At 41.3% G+C, this 19,070-nt stretch overlaps 1 protein-coding gene across 1 annotated transcript in view; it reads left to right on the top strand.

Annotated features, from left to right (window-relative positions):
• Positions 1-19,070, top strand: part of LOC129726734 (follicle-stimulating hormone receptor) — a 313,232-nt gene that overhangs the window by 268,768 nt on the left and 25,394 nt on the right. Inside the window, exons 3-8 of the mRNA XM_055683775.1 lie at positions 8,720-8,791; positions 15,843-15,986; positions 16,104-16,247; positions 16,648-16,719; positions 16,793-16,864; positions 17,319-17,387. Of these exons, the coding sequence (XP_055539750.1) occupies positions 8,720-8,791; positions 15,843-15,986; positions 16,104-16,247; positions 16,648-16,719; positions 16,793-16,864; positions 17,319-17,387 (573 nt within the window). The remainder of the gene's footprint in view (positions 1-8,719; positions 8,792-15,842; positions 15,987-16,103; positions 16,248-16,647; positions 16,720-16,792; positions 16,865-17,318; positions 17,388-19,070) is intronic.

Here is a 19,070-nt window from a genome sequence, read left to right on the forward strand (position 1 = left end):
CTCGTTGCGTTTTACTGAATCGCACGTTGGCTTGAAGTCTATTTATAAATGATGTGTCTGCAAGTTGTGTGAAACTTGTTGAGGATCTGTCTCAAGGTGAATATCTGGTCTTTTGTAGCCGAAACCGCACTGATGTTTACAACAAAAGCTTTCAGCAATAGTCTTAGTTTATGGAACGGGATACATTTTATATGTAGAAATGAGGAAGGTTCTGCCTCGATAGTTGCTACAGTCGAGTCTATGGCCCTTCTTATAGATAGTCCCTAGGTTGTTACTCCTCAGACCATAATCTGGTGAATTACACTATACAGCCGCTCGCTCCCTACTTCGAAGGCTTCTACCGGTAAGCTGTCCTTCTTAGAGACTTTTTGGCTATCTTTTTCACCTCGTTTATGTTTAGCGCATATACAGCTAATCCATCCTCCTCAAGTTATGTCCTTCCCTTCGACAACTTTTCACCCTCTTCATCGTTTAACACCACTTCGTAGTGTTTTTTTAACTCGACTTATCGCTAATCAAATTTCTCTCCCTATCGGTCCGGTTTCTGACTCCGTTAATTGCTCTCTAAAAGCTCGCCTGGTGACAAAAATCTCCGCCTCCGCGAGGACTCGATCGTTTCTCTCGGCGGTGAAGCCTCCTTTCGACAGCTCTCAGTATTCCCAGTATTTTTTCCGCATGTAACGCGTCACACGATTTGCTGCATACTCGAAAGCAACCTTTTCCGCTGATGACCTCTGTATGTTCAATCTTCCCCGCTGATCTCACTTAAAATAACCGAGCGCGATTTTTGTCTATCACAAACTACACGAACTAGGCATTACTCTAGAAAGCCGGCTCTTGTGCCTTGTGCACCCTCTTTTCAGATTTGACTAACCTCCAGGAGACAAGAAATTAGCTCACTCCGGCACTTCGATGGTCATCCCGTCGATTAATGCCTTATAGTGCTTGAATTATCCGGGAGGCAGTCGCGCTAACCGCTTTTCAGATAGCACCGCTATGATATCGCTCCTCACTCGCGCGAAACGAGGACATATGAAAAACTCTGCGGTTTTTCCGCATCTGAGCACTCGCTACCACGGCAACCTATGCAGACATTGCCTGAAGCAAGCATGGCCTGAAAGAATTTATGTCATATGGAAGTTGACTTCCCCATGGCACCTCGCGATCCATCCGGCTATTACCGGTACGAGTTTATACGTCATTTACTTTTGGCAGAGCTGAACCAATCCCTCTGTCACCTTACCATCGAAGATGATCGTTCAGTGTTCCGTATACCCATTATGTCACGTCTTTCGAAACTATCCGCGCCTTCTCTGGCGATGATGCTGCCGGCCAAGACGCACTCACAGGCAGGGTTGCAAATTTTCACTGTCAGTGATAGATTCTTAGTTGAAACTGAATACTACGAATATCAGTTTCAACACGAACGAGCTGACAGTGATATTTGCTTGCAGCGCCAATCAGTTGACAGTGGTAATGCTGACTAGCAGCATTACTGTGATTTCGCACACGCTATGTTGCTCTAACTATGTTTATGCGGCGTAGGATGAAGGTGCCTACCTAATCCATTGACTTCATGGAATAGATTGGCTCAGATAAAATAATTTCGATATTTATTAAGATATATCATTTATATGACTGACATGATTATTGACTGATAGTTGACTTGGGTCACACTCAATATCAGTTTGAAGTGAGTGAGAGTGAAACTGCTGTTGGATCACTTTCATTTTTCTGTGTCGAAATTTCGCAACACTGCTCACAGGAACATGAGCCTGTAAATACTTTCTAGTTTACCTCAGTTACAGTACCTGACGCCTTAGACCACACTAGTGCTCCATACCAGAGTATGGATGTGGTCACGCTGGTAAGCAATTTTAGTCATCATATGTGATAATGCCACGCTGCCCGTTGAAGCCCTCTTGTAACATGGGTCCCAAAGGTGAGCTTGTCGCCGACCATCACACCTAAGAGTTTCAACGATCGCTTTTTCATTTCGTGTGTGACAATTGCACAATACCGGTCGTCTAAGTAACGGAGGGAACAGCAACCACCTACGCTTACAGAAACCAAACTAATTGCTTGATAAACCATTTTCACCTTTAGGGAATCTCACAAGTCTATTGAGGGTTATCCTCTCAATCACCTTATCTGCACAAGTAACACACGTTGTTATAGAATAGTTGAGATAACACCTCTAATACAACCTTCAGTTAAAGATTCCAGTTGACATTACCTTTTTCATGACATCTCTATCACCAGAAAATTGCGCAAAAATTGAAGGCTACTGTAACAAGTACTGCTGCTATATGAAGTATTATATAACTTCATGAAAGCAAGCAAACTTGTTAGACTGAAGCTGCAAAATACATCTCGAGTACCAATACGGTAAGAAAACGTTCAGTGCAGGTTATTTTCAAGTTGTAATTGCTGACTAATTAAAACATCGTTGCCGTAAGCATAGAACTTCAAAATAAAAATATTGTAGAACGGCGCTGAATTAATATTAGGAACAATAAAAAAATAGTGATTATGGCGTTTCGAATAATCACCGAAAAACAAGAAACAATATTAGATCAACGTTTAGATGCTTGTAATACAAAGTTCTACGTGCACGTCAAATTTCATGGTGAAACAGTGTGTTTTACTTCTGAAGAAATCATGCGCCATTCATTGGATACCGTTCTCTATTTGTCAATCAGTGGAAAAAAAATTATGCATTACAGAATGTTCGCTGATTTATTTAATTGCGAAGAGTCAATTTAGCCCACCACCGCATGGGTCCGTAAACAACTATCTGGCATCTCTTTCTTACATGCGTAGTAAATCGCAATGTCGGTTCTTTTTTCTTGGGCAGATCTGCTCTAACCCAGTGGAATAAAGAAATTCGCGCATTCGTGGGTCAGAATCCGCCACAACGAAGCGCATGCGCAAATGCGTTGCTATGACAACATTTACCTAGCGCATGCGTAAATGTGTTGTTATGCGCAGTGCAACAATATCGACGATCGTCGCGTCAATGGCACTTCCAATTATTTTTAAATTGATAACAAAAAACAATGTACAACCTTAAAAAATGGATTGTTTTTTGTAGCTTGAATATTAAAATTGTTTTCGCATAGTTTCAACGTTATCTAGACTTAAAACATAACAAAACTAGAAAACATTGTCACATATACGGTAACAAAAAATGAAGTGATATTGGTTGCACTGCAAGCGTTTTGTTTATCTTTTCATGGCACATTTTTACCCACCTCGAATAGTTTTAGTGAAATCGTTCAAATATTTTAATAACAATTTGATCAAATAATCTATTTTATTTTGATTAAGTAAGCTATTGAAAAACATATCCAAAACCAGGAAAAAACGAGCTTGTTTTCAAAATGTTTTGTTTTCAATTCGTGGAATCACTGGTGAAAAACAACTTCTCGCAAATGATGTATTTTAAGTTGTTTTCTGTGCAGTTTTGATAACATCATATACACAAGTTGCGGACAAGCAGCGGCAGTTTATATTCAATAATCTATGAGGCACAGTTATGCTATAAAATAACATCTCGAGAACAAGAATATAACAACACAAGTTTGCAATTGCGTTTATAGTACTCTTATATGACTACTGTCATTGTGAATTCTTTTCTAACAAGTTGTGTGTGTTACTTGGGTGCTGTGTCTAGCGGGTAGATTGGTCTATCTGGCGATCTCTTTGTCGCTTCATCTAAGCATTTCTGCATGACCGCCCTAGGCAACCCCTGGCCTACCTGTATGACCGTCTTAATAGCCAGGTTGGGAATTTCGTCTAGTCCTGGAGCCTTGTTAATCTTCAAGGAATTTGCTATATCAAAGAATGCCTCATTCGTAACCGTTATCGCCTCCCTATATGTACTCTGCATGGCTGCCGTCACTCACAGTTCGTAGTGGTTTGACAACCGGAAGCCAAGGACTTGGATCGCCCCTCAATGATCCGTGCCACCATCGTCGTTTCTTGGTTGCTCGGCTCTCGCTGACCCTTCTCTAGTCTTAGCCATTACGATCCTATAGGCGTCAACCCACAGATTCGTGTTGGATTTAGCGCGTAGTCTGTCAAAGCAGGCTCGTTCACTTGCCTTTATTGCGCTCTTGAGCGTAGCTTACGCAGATGCGAATGCGGTTCGGCGCTCCTTTTTTGCACATCGGTATGCATACGCTGCATTTTTCGCCTCGCACGGAGGCACGCTCTGCGATGATCTGCTATCGCATCGATTCACCAGTAAACCGGCCCCTTCTGTTTGTGCCTAATTGTAGGCATGTTGGCGTTGCACGCCTGCGGTAGTATAGCAATTAGTTGATCAGCACTCCCCAGCACTCCCCACCTTCATGTTCACTTCTAATTACTTCCTCAAATAGATCAGCGCCAAAGTGCGATGTCTTCCAGCCGTGACTGGTTAGAGCATTGGCTCTACATGTTGCTCACTGCCTTGTGTTGTGGTCTACGCTATAGCACACCGAATTGTGATCGCTATTAGTGTAACCGTCATCTACCCTCCAATTCGTGATCAGTCCCGGGCTGCATAACGTTACATCAATAATCGACTTCGCACTCTTTCTGCTGTAGCTTCGCCAAAGTTTCCAAAAGGATTCGGCCCTCGGGTTTCTACAGCGACTTTTCCCAAGCCATAAAGTTATCTGCTACAACCGACGGTGTTCGGCCTTTCGGTCTTCACGGAGAAGACGATGCAAAAAATATGTGTTTCCCATATTTCACAAATTTCTTCATGGGTTACCATACAAAATATATAAGGGCCGGAACCCAAGTAACACACAGAACATGTTAGAAAATAATTCTCAATGACAGTAGTCATATAAGAGTACTATAAGCGCATTCGAAAACTTGTGTTGTTATTTTCTTGCTCTGGAGATATTATGCTATATCATGAGTGTATTTCATAGATTAATAAATATAAACTGCCTTTGCTTGTCTTTAAGTTCATGATGTTATCGAAACAGTACAGAAAACAACTTAAAATAAAACATTTGCGGGAAGTTGTTCTTCATCAGTAATTCAACCACACTTCGAAAACAAGCTCGTTTTTCTGGTTTTGGAGATGTTTTTCAATAACATGATTTCAGCAAACAAAAACTGACATAAATGGCACTTGTTTTCAAGATGTCTTCCAGATGTTTATAACAACTGTGTAAAAATGTCCAGCCGAGGCAGCCGCGCCAGTTCAATATAACACGCCCAATAATAATTTACGTACCTGTAAAGTGCTTTTCCTTCGGTTGGTCTTTGTATTCAGCAGCCAATAACTTGATCATATTGTTATTGAAATTATTTAAGTGATATTATTCAAACTATTTGAGTTGGATCGAAATGCGCCATGAAAATGTAAACTAATTTTCGGTACTGTATATCTAACAACGTTTTCTAGTTTTGTTATATTTTATGTCTAGATAACGTTAAAACTATACGAAAACAATTTTAATACTCAAGTGACAGAAACAATTCATTTTAAAAGGTTGAACATTGTTTTTATCAGCAATTATAAATTAAAAGTGCGACTGACGAACACAATTTTAGATCTAGCTGCACTGCGCGTAACAATACATTTGCGCATGCGCTGGGTAAATGTTGTCATAGCAACACATTTGCGCATGCGCGCTGGTGTGGCGAATTCTAACCCACGAATGCGCGAGTTTTTTTATAGTGCAGATCAACCCAGGAAAAAAGAAACGACATTGCGATTTACTAGGCAAGTAAGAAAGAGATGCCAGATAGTTGTTTACGAACTAAGCTCGTGCGGTGTTGGGCTAAATTGAGACTCTTCGCAATTAAATGAATCTATTTTCCATTGATTTACAAACAGAAATCCGTATCCAATGAATGGCGCATGATTTTTTCAGAAGTAAAATGCAATGTTTCACTATGAAATTTGGCGCGCACGTAGAACTTTGTAATTAAAGCGTCAAATAGTTGGTCTAATATTATTGTTTATTTTTGGTGAATATTCGATACGCCATAATCACTATTTTTTTCTTTTGTAGTTCCTAATATGAAGCAGCGTTGTTCTACAATATTTCTATTTTGAAGTTTTATGCTTGCGTCAACGATGTTTTTATTAGTTAGTAATTACAACTTGAAAATAACTTGTTTTCCATGTTTTTTACCGCATTGGTACTCGAGATGTATTTTGCAGCTTCAGTCTAGCAAGTTGGCTTGCTTTCATGAATACTTCATATAGCACCAGTACTTGTTCTAGTAGCCTTCGATTTTTGCGCTTTTCTGGTGATAGAGATGTCATGGAAAAGGTAATGTCAACTGAAATCTATAACCGAAGGTTGTGTTGGAGGAGTTATCTTAACTGTTCTATAACATCGTGTGTTACTTGGGAAACAACCCACCAACTTAAGATCAGTCGTATTTTTTTATGCAAGTCTACGGTTGAGATTTGGAGTTTTTTTTTTTTGAGATTATACATAGAACTTCATCTCACGTTATCAGGATTGGTACTACGGGGGCTAACCCAGCGAATTTGGTAACAACTTTTTATAAAAGGAGATAAAAATCGCTGACTCAGGAAATATTTGAAAATCATTGAAAAATCATATGTTGTCGTATTAAATAAAAAATTGTGATTTTGGCATTTCAAAAGTACAATATAATTGACGAGTAATTCTAAGTTTCCTGTATTTGCCGTAAGCCAACGTCTGGTCAGCTTAGCGAAATGGTTTCTAATAATAAACACGGTAGTGATGGGCACATACCGAATGCAAAAAAAAAACGTATTTTAAGAAATGTAATAAAATTGTAGCATCTCAAAAAAAAACAAGGAATTTGCCATGACTAAAATTACACTATCCCCACACATGTCTGGTTGCTTTCATCTTTTTTATATCCCATCTGGTTCTACGTTATGTTATGTCTGGACATCGTAAGCACATTTTGTTGACCCGTGGCCTTGAGCAGTACAGCACGGTACATAGAACACAAACAAGTAAACATTACGCTTCATTAATCTTGACCAGCACTTCGATGCATTGGAAAAGTCGACAGACTTCGATTTGGCAGTAAATTTTATTGCCACTGTCTGGAACCTACCGTCTGGTAGACTCTACTGGTTGCTATCACAGACGTTCGAGGTGCAGTCCGGTTTCATTAAGTTGATTCAAGAAATGCATTCTCGTACCCAGCCAATATTTGGTCACAACTGGAACCGTTTATGTGAACCAACACATTTGTAAGAACAAAATGGTGTGTTTTCGCTACTAATCAATTTTCATCAGACGTGGTGAACGAGGTAGATATTCGACACCAACCCAAAGGTTTTCCCATACTGGCGGTTAGTAAGAAAAAGCGACCGGTTTGGCCATGCAGAAATAATACTTTCACTTTTCTTTCACACTTCAAACACCATCACATCCGTCGTACTGCAGATGTAAGGTATTTCGGCAGGACTAGCTAGCTGGCGTGCGTTATCAGATCCTTATGTGTACATAGCTATTATGAGTTGATCCATTTTTGTTCGAACCTTACGAGCGGCGTAGTACGAGCATCCGTCGTTTCGCTTTCACTTTCGTTCAACGGTCCATCAGCCAATGCGATACTGTACCGTTTGCCAAAATCGGATTACACCGAACGAAGTCTTTGCTGATCCGATTTAATAACGCTAAGTGAGAGAATGGAAAGCTGTTGAAAATAACAGACCCGACATTCCATCCTGCACAAGGATTGCGCTCGTTATAAGTGTCTGCTCTGTAATCGTCACACTTTGCTAGAATGGTTATAATTTGCTGGATTTGCAAATATGAATTGATAGTGTCGTGAATGACAGAGAAAATATGCACATTTGGTTGGGCTGAATTTGAAATTGGATTTGTAAATTTGTCCTATTTAAGCATGATCCGACCTAACTAGTGAAATCTGTTTTGGTATTCAATTGTGTTTTTATTGAGAAGTTCAACAGTGCCAATTTTAATTTTGTTATGCTTTCATGAACATTATTTTTGCGTGTGCGGTGTTTCGTTTATCGTGAAAGCTTTAGTAGATTTGTCAATCATTTAGTTTGAATTTCATTTTCGTTCATAGCTGTCGAACAACTCGATAATTTTTATCATAAACAGTACCAAAATCTGTGGAGTGATAAAACAAATACGTTTGGTCACAAATTTGGCTTTTCTTAAAGGGCTAGAACAGTGAAAACTACATCTTGCTTTATCTTGCTACGTTTTTCTATTTTTATCCAGCAACAGTTTATTTGCAAACGATTGTGAGGAAATCGAACTTTGTGCGTAGAATTCCCCTTCTCCGTAAGCGGCAACCATATATATATATGCATTATGAAAGCCAACAATGAACGAGGAAAACTAACAAAAACTAACTCATTAATGTCCAACCATATCCACTGGTCTGCTTGCCGAGAAGAAGCGTGACCGAATCCGATAGCGACCGCCTCCACCGTAACTACTTGGAGAGGGAGTTTCTTCGACATTAAACAGTCAGCAACAGTGGCACACTTGACATGTTGACCAACTTAAAATAAGTAGGTCAAACCAATTATAACCCATAAATTTATTACCTAATCGCCTGAATTATGAAAGAAATGATGATTAAGCACATTCATTCGGTCACCCACCCGCTAGGACTGCTTCCGTGTAGCCTGTTTATGCTCGAAGAAAAACACATCTGTTTCCTATTCTTACTAATTGTTTTTTTTCTTGCTCTTATTCACTTCCCCTTTCAGAGATCTCAGCGGCAACAACATCTCAAGTTTACCAAATAAATCGTTCGATTCGCTGCCAAATCTGGAAGAATTGTAAGTATAGTTGTCTATTCACACATTCATTGGCAAAATTTCCTGGCACAATTAATCAATTCTCTTTTCTTACTGTCCACTTCCAGTACAGCTTCCAACTTCCAGCCATCGATTTATTTGATTAATTATTCTGAATAATTTTCCATAAAACTCATTCCCCACCCGGCAACATAATCGAGACAAAGCGGGCATGTCAAACGTTTCATTAGAGCCTTTTTTCGCAATTAATATTCTTTCGACTGATAGGCTGACTGTTTTCATTCCACGCGCATATAAATGACAGCATCGCGAGTGCAAACTGTTGCATACTGGAATACTGATCTGTGTCCTAGAAAAACAGCAGGGGTCAAATTAAAGTTTGTCGTACTAGGTACCTGTTTGACTGCTGCAGCTGCCGCTACGATAACGAATCGATTTGCAGGGCTATGATTTCGACTAACCTAAGACTGTTGGCGGTACTAGGGAATGAGGTTGGGAATCAATACTACGCTCCAGAGTAACAGTGGTTTGCGGTAGAGCACGTTTAAAGTATACTGTGAAATGCTGTGTATGCGCCTCCAATCAGTTATTATGTTCCGTGAAACAAAGTGATTAACAAAACGAACAATAATGGAGAAATGGCGTATAGGATTTTACCGCGTTGTAGATTAAATCGAATAATATTACAAGAGTACTAAATAGATTAAAAACAGCGAAAATAGCCACCTTGAACGTTAGTATTAGACAAGGAAGTATTTTACTATCATACAATGTTCTTTCTTTTTTCTTAATTTTTCCATTATTCGTAACAAAAAAAATCCGTCGCAGTGAACACGTGTTCGTTTGTTTTACTTTAAGCGTTGTTGTGTAATCTAATGTAATGCAACTGTAATGTTATAAATTTGGTTTGTACTCTACAGCTTCATTGATTCTCGATTCTTTATTAATTTAAATTTCATCTGACATCGTGGTCTTAATAATATGGTTTTAAAACTAGTCTAAAGTTAAAAATACAGTTCGCAAACGTTGTCTAAAACTGACAAAAAAAAAACAATAAAATCGAAATAGCCTTCTTGAAAACGTCTGCGTATAGTGTTGACTGGACCGTTATGACCGTATACGGTGTTCCTCGGGTCTGGCTGAATAAGTTGCCGTGGACGCAGTACTCGTTCTGGGGCATAGATTCTCAAACACTCCAGCAAGCTGGAATTATCGATTTTTGAATTGCGCCATGGATTGTGCCTTCTTAGCGTACGACGGACAAATTCATGCTGAATAGATTCGATTCTGGATTTCCACACAGCTTATAATAGAGAGCGCGTAAACAGATTGGGCTAATAAAGTCGTTTGCCATTTCCAGAACAAAACCTAGTTGACGATTGGCTTTGTTGATTATAGCGGAATAATGCAGCGGAACAATGAGTTTATAGTCAAGCAATACTCTAAGATCCCTGACTTCGTCAACCCGTTCAAGCATCTGATCACCGATGACAGAGTTGTACAGGACAGGTCTTTTAAGTCGTCGATATGAGATCACGTAACACTTTGCCACAGTCACCACCAGGAAGTTTGACTTGCACCAATGAACGAATTCATCCAGCAGTTTCTGGAGTTCTCTGCATTCAGCTTCATTTCGTATTATCAGGTAGATTTTCACATCGTCAGCGTAGATTAGTACTCAACCATTCGCAAGAAGTATCGTCACGTCATTAAAAAATATTACAAACAGCAGGTGACCTAGATTGCTTCCTTGAGGCACGCCAGAGGAGGGGGTCAGGTTTTCAGATACAGTTGATCCAATTTTCACGCAGAGCTGTCTTTTGCTCAAGTAGGAGCGAAGCCAGCTGAAAATTTTGTCGGAAAATCCAATACGGTGCAGCTTAGCAAGGAGGATATCGTGATTCACGGTGTCAAATGCGGCTTTAATGTCGGTGTGTACTGCATCAACCTGAGCTCCACCATCCATTGCACCGATACAAAACTCGCACAAGTTAGTTTCCGCGTTTAAGATAAAATTCATGCTGAGTGATGCTGATATAACTCCTACAAGAGCTGAACAGCATATATTTCATGATGATCTCGAAGCATTTTGATCCAGTTGATAAAGAAGTTATGCCACGATAGTTAGAGATGTCAGACCTTCTTTTGCACTGGCAGCATATGGGAAATCTTCTATTCCGATGGAAATACTTGATGTTGAAGTGATCTATTGAAAATCGCCTGTAGGGGAGCAGTCAAGGAAGCGCTGCACTTTTTGAAGATGCAAGATGGAATACCATCGGGGCCTAGCTTATAGGACTGCTTCAATTTCTGTAATGCAGCTTCAAAATGAGTTATTGTATTATCAAGTTTTCAATATCAGGTTTTGATATTATTATGTTATTTTCTCCTGCTCGGGGCGCTGTGCCAACTGGAATAAGAGTAACCTTAGCGGAGATCGAACAACCGTCGTCCGGTGGAAACTTTAATCGTATACTGACTGGGAAATCGGGTCGTACGTGCTAAGGGTGGTTGAATCATTGAAATGCTGTATCCCGCCAGCTACACTGAGGATGGCAGCCTCTTTAGCAGGATGTAGATATCGTGACCCTGGTAAGGTAGCATACCGAAACCTCTCCTAACCACCAACTACGAAATTATAAATACGGAACAGATCAGTCAGCTAAGACCTAGGCTATGATCACGGAAACAAAAAACGGTAAACGATTTAAAATTGGGTATTTTAAACGTCCGATCTCTCAATAAACCGGAGCAAGCTGGCTTCCTAGCTAGAGAACTACAGCTGAGGAAGTCTAAATTGCAAGAATTCAGGAGGTGCTCGATTCTGGAGAATAGAAATTCTATGCAGTAGACTCTATTGCACGCACTTCCTTCAAGTACTACATCTGGCGGCAGAGTAGCGGAACGGGGCGTCGGTTTTGTAGTGCTGGAAAATCGGAAGCTGAGAGTCATTCGGTGGAGGCGCGTAAATGACCGTATGTGAGTGTGAAGATTAAGGCTAAGTTCATCAAATACGGTTTAATCAACACCTACGCACCGACAAACGACAAATCCGATGACGTCAATGATGAGTTCTATGAAAAGCTTGAACGAATCTGTGACGAGTACCTAGAACACGACGTAAAACTCGTCATCGGAAACGCAAAAGCACAGGTTGGGAGGGAGGAATTCTGCCGTCTTGTCATTGAAAGGTATAACCTTCACTTACAAAGAACAAATTCATCCTTACTGCACCATATACAAAAAAATGGCCATATACAGCTCCTATTTTCCACGTTTAAATATTCGGGAACACACCTGGAGGCATCCAAATGGAAAAGCCAGCTCCCAGATCGATCACGTATTGATTGATGGCTGGCACTTTTCGGATGTTAGGTCTTTTCTGGGACCAAAAATTGACTCTGACCATTAGCTCGTCATTTGTAAGATTCGCGCAAGGTTGTCTAACGTACTGAAATCTCGCACAGAGAGGACGACGCGTTTCAACATTCAGCGGTTGAAAGCTGATGGCGTGGCAGCAGAATACGCCTGAGAGCTAGATCAACGGAGGGAGGTAAGAGTTGCCGAAAATAGAACCCACCGTCGGAAAAAGCGCGAGTGCGAGGAGCAGGTGCTCGCCAGAGCAGTGTACAGTTATGCTCAAGACGACGTGCGGAGATTCTAAAGAACTGTCAACAGAGTCAGAAGCAGGAATTTCCATGTGCCGATCATGTGTAATGACCAGGATGGCAATCTGCTTACTGATAAACCGACGGTTGCAGCTAGGTGAAAAATTTTTAATCTTACGTAGGATTTTATTGAGTCCCTCTCTTCCCCTTCGTAAGCATTCGTAAGAAATTTGGATACTCCCCTACCCTTTCCCTCTAAACCCTTACGTAATTTGTGGATGACCTCTTAGGCAGATTCGTATGACACTGAAGGGATTGGAATCATGCGTGCGAATAGCTGGCGAGGCATCAGCCGCGTTCGTAACGTTAGATGGACTGAGGCAGGGAGCGCGCTCTCTAACTTACTGTTCAACATAGCCCTTGAAGATGCAGTACGAAGAGTGAACGTGCAAAGAAACGGTACAATCATCACAAAATCTCACATGCTCCTTGGTTTTGTGGACGACATTGATATCATCGGTATCGACCGTAGGCCCGTGGAGCAGGCCTTCGTGCATTTTAAGAGGGAAGCAGAGATTGGGTCTTGTCATTAACTCTACCAAAACAAAGTTTATGGTAGCTGGTAGGAAGCGTAAGGGGTTCCCGTGGTGTTGGTGCTGAAGTGGAGATAGATGGGGAACGATTTGAAAGGATTGATGAATTCGTTTATCTTGGTACGCATGTGACATGTGACAACGATATGAGCCGTGAAGTGAAACGACGCGTTGCAGCTGCAAACAGGGCCTTCTACGGACTACGTAGCCAGCTAAGGTTCCGTAGTTTGCAAACTCGCACAAAACTAGTGTTGTATACGACGCTGATACTCCCGTCGACCCTTTACGGACATGAAGCACGGACGCTGAAGGAAGCTGATCGACGAGTGCTCGGAGTTTTTGAGCGTAACGTCCAGCGATCGATACTTGGCGGTAAATTGGAATATGGAGTGTGGCGCAGACGCATGAATCACGAGTTGTACCAGGTATACAAACATGCTGATTTGGTAAAGGTAATACAGCGGGGCAGGCTTCAGTGGGTTGGACATGTCGCCAGAATGCCTGACGAGAGAGCCACCACAACTATCTTCAGTAGAAAGCTTTACACTTACAGTAAGACCCGGTACGTCGATGCTCAGCAGATATAGTCATGGTTGCCAGGTAACTCTATGCATTTTCACGCGCTTCTGGTCGAAACTCAGAGTGGACGATGTTTCATCATCGGCAGCTAATCCTTCCAATACCGTTTCCGAGTTCGATACCCGTTTATGCAGCCGCCTTTTGACAACAGCTGTACCAATTCTTGCCGCAGCAAGACAGCTTTTAGTTCAGAATCCGCTTATCCGATATAATCGTCTTGTGTAAAGCTTCGGCACATCTTGTAGCTCTTCAATCGTCTAATATCCCTCAATCTTCTCTTCCAAGGTGTTGGTGTTGCTCGTCGCGTGGCCGAAAGGGACGGGGTTCTTTAAATCGATCTGACCGGTTGCAATTTACCCGAAAACTGTATTGACAAAACGTGGAAATCCTTCGCCAATGCACTGAATTTGCACCTGACCACTATTCAAAGGTAGGAACTCGTAGAGATACTCCAAACTCCGGGGAAGATCGATAGAGGATCGCTTGGGAAAAACCGGGATCCGCCAACGCCATCTCAGACGGAAGATTCCAATTACCGGTTGAAATTTTTGTTGACGGTAGGTCTTCCGTGTTCGAAAAGGTGATCACCTGGAAATCTATCGGTACCGAATAATCCGAAGTTCGAAAACCGATCGTGGCAGACACAGAACCGTTACTTGAACCCGCACACTGCCGACAGCAAATGGGCTCCTTTTCTAAATAGTTTTAGAAGCTGGCACAGCCTCTCCGAGATAAGATTCATTTGCGATCCGCTGTCCAGAACCGTCGACAGGAATCCGTGCACAACCATCGAATTTGCTGGAAGATTAACCGCGTAGATTGTGGCCACCAAACTTTGAAGCGACTGCCGAGGAGTTTCCACTGTAACTGAGACCTGAGCACCAGCCGCAGTACCAGAACCGGGCGCTGATGGCCAAGGGTAAAAGAGAGTATGGTGCCAATTACTATACGAACCGGAATCTTTATGAACTCTGGGCAATTACTCAAACAATAGACACATTTTGGCGAATCACTTTCCGAAGTTGCGTGGACTGACAACTTCGGCGCTGCCTTATTAAACGGAGTGGACATAGAGGATGGCAAAGAAAGCTGGCTTTCAGAGAACTGGTCGACCACAATCGCATCGCGAATCCTGGTTTACCCTTATGAAAGCTCCATCACGTGTAGAAGAATGATCATTGGGGTGATGACTTCGAACAAGAATTTTGTGCTACAGTAGAAGCTAAACGGTGGTTCTGTGATTGGGTCATTGGAAGTGAAAATTGGAGAAGATTGGTTGTAATATTTGAAGAATCTCGCTAGTATTAATGATTCATTGTTATGGTGGTAGCCCTATCAGTGGAGCTGAGATCGCGATCCTAATCGCTAAATTTAGGTTTCTATTATACTCGCTAATTGCCGATGACTGTAAATTAATTTTTTCTTAGGTCCATCTAGGGTATTTTACCAGTTTTTATCAATCTAAGCAAACAGCTGCTTAGATTTATACCCTTTTATTACCCTAAGCAGTGAAATTTCTCAAAAAAAAAATCAATTTACTTTTTCACGTGTTATTTTTTAATTTCACTAGAAAACCAGGTTTAATCCTCTTAGAACCATACGAAAAATAGAGAAGACAGATTTTAAAAACGAGCAGAAAAAATACAAACATTCAAAGACAAAGAAGGAGTGGAGAAAAAAGAGAGGGAGAAAGAGAGATTACCTCCTGATTGGGAGAATTCAATAGTGCTTTCAAAGTTAAATGTCCCATGTCGAAAATATTCATTGGAAAATGTCTCAAAATTTATAAAACCAATCAAAAATATACTCGGTATAAGTTTTTGATAGCACCGATATCGTATAATGCGCTCTGTTAAAAAGGTGTGTCAGATTGTGGCTAGCTAACTGATAGCGTAAGTGTGAGCAAACTAAATTAGTTACAGCTGGTATGCATTTTTAGTTGAAAATGCTTATTGGGTTTTTAGCAGATTTGTTATAGAAGATAAAAAGTTTTGTCCGTTATTTATAATTTTTATTAATTCTAAAACCATCTACACAATAACGGAATAGCGATTAGCAAAAATTCCGCCAAACTGAATTGGGGACGCTGAATTTTCAGTTAGCACTTACACATTTTCATATATAAATCCACAATTCTGAATTTAGGCATGTTTGTCTTTCGAGATTAACTTGCCTCGCAAGTTGAACTACTGTACTTTGTCTCGATTATGTCGCAGGCTGAAACAAAACTAACTATCGAATAAACCTTCATCGTAAATCTCAAACAATTTTTCCAAACACTTCCATTCGTAGGATCCTTTCCAACAATAGGATAGACCGGATCGACATCGAAGCCTTCTTCGGGTTGTCGAGCCTGAAAAAGCTGGTGCTCCAAAACTGCGGCCTCGTTGGCATTCCATCAGATGCCCTGCGAAGAGTTCGCACCATTTCCTCCCTGTAAGTGTAGATTTTTTTCAACTTTGCCAAGAAATAAAAATCAACCCTCAAATAAAACTAAACGACGCTGAGGTCAGTAGCATCCGATTTAAATGGTTTATTTTATTGCCCTCCCAGCCAGCTGGACAGCAACCTGATAGCCGGGGTGGAAAACGTAACCTTTCGAGGGTTCAACTATCTGAAGAGTTTGAGACTGGAAGGCAATCTGCTGCAACGGATCCCGACGGAGGCGTTGATCGGATTGAGATCACTAGAAGCTTTGTAAGTATCGATTCTCTTCTATCTGAGATTACGCAACCATTGCGCGTTCGGAATGGTTTTATTTTTTGGATGGGTTCGTTATACACAGGCAGAAAGGGAGAAATGCGATTCTTTCATGTGATTTATCTTCTCAGTGACAAATGTGAAACAAAAATGTCATGGTAGAGAAAACGAGATGCTTATCTGGCAGTCTTCCAGACGCTGGATTGTATAATTTTTCGTCAAGCTGAAATTAAATTATGAAAGCAGTGAAAAAGATATTTAACAAGTTTAGGATGAAAACTTTCTTACATATTAGTTTTGTTTAGGTTATGCAATCAGTATCGATTGGAATTGATGCCAAACCAATTCCAACCACTCCTCAAACCTATTTTTATCGTTTCTATTTTTATCGTTTCAGAAACTTAGGAAATAATTTATTAACTAGTATTAAGGTTGGAGATTTTCCGCTTTTGGAGAACTTACATATTTTGTAAGTATCCCACAGTCCTACAGTCTGCAATTCCAGGTTTGATTGTACGTGAGTTTGCTTTATTCATTTTCAGATTAGTCAAGAGGAATCAAATAAGCGAAATAACTTCCGGTGCTTTAGCCAATTTAACTCGTTTAAAAGTTTTGTGAGTATCGTTTCCCCCTGTATCACACAAATATATAAGCAAACGATTTAGTTTGCATCGTGTTTCCGATCCAAAATCAACAGCTTGGCTGCGAGTCGACCCCGGAACGAATGCGAATCCTTGCGTGTTTACGATAAATATGTGTGTGTGTTGCTGTATGGCACGAGTGTGTGTTGCTGTATGGCACAAAAGTTAAGACGTACAGCAAGACGAAATGAATGGCTACGAGGTTGAAGTGAGTGTGGCGGCGCCGGTTTACGTCTGAATTGTTAACGAACTTCGCTTCCAAGCTCGCATGCAGTTGCTTTTGGAAAGTTAATACGATTATAACTTTCATGACCCTCGCGTGGAAAGTTCCTGTCGAGACCAAACTGTTTCGCACCTTCCAGCGGCTAGCAATGATTTTGTTTCTTTCCTTTTCCGGTTCATCCATTTTTGTATCGACCTCACGCAGAGAATTAGATGATAATGTACTAAGTTCAGTGCCTGCTGGCTTGGGAAACCTTGGGATGCTGCAAGAACTGTAAGTATATAATGTTTTGGCTGATTGAATAGTAGAAAAAAGCTGATTTATAGTCAACATTTGATGTACGTTTAACCCATGTTACGCCCCGAAAGTTTTAAACAGCTGAAATTTATCAGCACGTAGGCATCTAAACCTTCTATTTGCCGAAGGTTATTATGATATTTTTTTTGAAGGTTTTTGTTGTGTGAACGTGTGTGAGAGACGTTTGACCTATTGTGATGTTGCCCAGCTATTTTATGTATTCCGCACTTCATATTATTGGCAGTATCTCTATTAAAGTTAGTGATACGCTTATCATTTATATCCGTACTTGTGCGGGAATTTTCCCCCTTTATTTTAAGCATATTGCTCTACTCTACCGAGCCTCTTTCCATCCTACCAATACTGCCTGATTAAAATTCCCTGGAGAGAGACTATCAAGAAGGACATTTTGTCAAGAGAAAGGAGGCTTATCGAAACCTCGTTCTTTCTGCCAACACCGCGTCACACGTCAGTTTTATAATAAGACGGACTTATTAATGTTAGGAGAAAAATCAACAGAGGTGCTGTAGAGTTGAGCTTAAGGAAGGGTGTGTAGAGGAAAGCCTAAGAATGAACCCATTTTGGGCAACCAAATGGCCTGATTCTACTAAGATTCGAACCAAGGCAGGCAGACAGACAGACAGACAGACAGACAGACAGACAGACAGACAGACAGACAGACAGACAGACAGACAGACAGACAGACAGACAGACAGACAGACAGACAGACAGACAGACAGACAGACAGACAGACAGACAGACAGACAGACAGACAGACAGACAGACAGACAGACAGACAGACAGACAGACAGACAGACAGACAGACAGACAGACAGACAGACAGACAGACAGACAGACAGACAGACAGACAGACAGACAGACAGACAGACAGACAGACAGACAGACAGACAGACAGACAGACAGACAGACAGACAGACAGACAGACAGACAGACAGACAGACAGACAGACAGACAGACAGACAGACAGACAGACAGACAGACAGACAGACAGACAGACAGACAGACAGACAGACAGACAGACAGACAGACAGACAGACAGACAGACAGACAGACAGACAGACAGACAGACAGACAGACAGACAGACAGACAGACAGACAGACAGACAGACAGACAGACAGACAGACAGACAGACAGACAGACAGACAGACAGACAGACAGACAGACAGACAGACAGACAGACAGACAGACAGACAGACAGACAGACAGACAGACAGACAGACAGACAGACAGACAGACAGACAGACAGACAGACAGACAGACAGACAGACAGACAGACAGACAGACAGACAGACAGACAGACAGACAGACAGACAGACAGACAGACAGACAGACAGACAGACAGACAGACAGACAGACAGACAGACAGACAGACAGACAGACAGACAGACAGACAGACAGACAGACAGACAGACAGACAGACAGACAGACAGACAGACAGACAGACAGACAGACAGACAGACAGACAGACAGACAGACAGACAGACAGACAGACAGACAGACAGACAGACAGACAGACAGACAGACAGACAGACAGACAGACAGACAGACAGACAGACAGACAGACAGACAGACAGACAGACAGACAGACAGACAGACAGACAGACAGACAGACAGACAGACAGACAGACAGACAGACA

Source organism: Wyeomyia smithii, chromosome 3 (genome assembly GCF_029784165.1).
Source record: "Wyeomyia smithii strain HCP4-BCI-WySm-NY-G18 chromosome 3, ASM2978416v1, whole genome shotgun sequence".
In the NCBI taxonomy this organism is placed as follows: Eukaryota; Metazoa; Arthropoda; class Insecta; order Diptera; family Culicidae; genus Wyeomyia; species Wyeomyia smithii.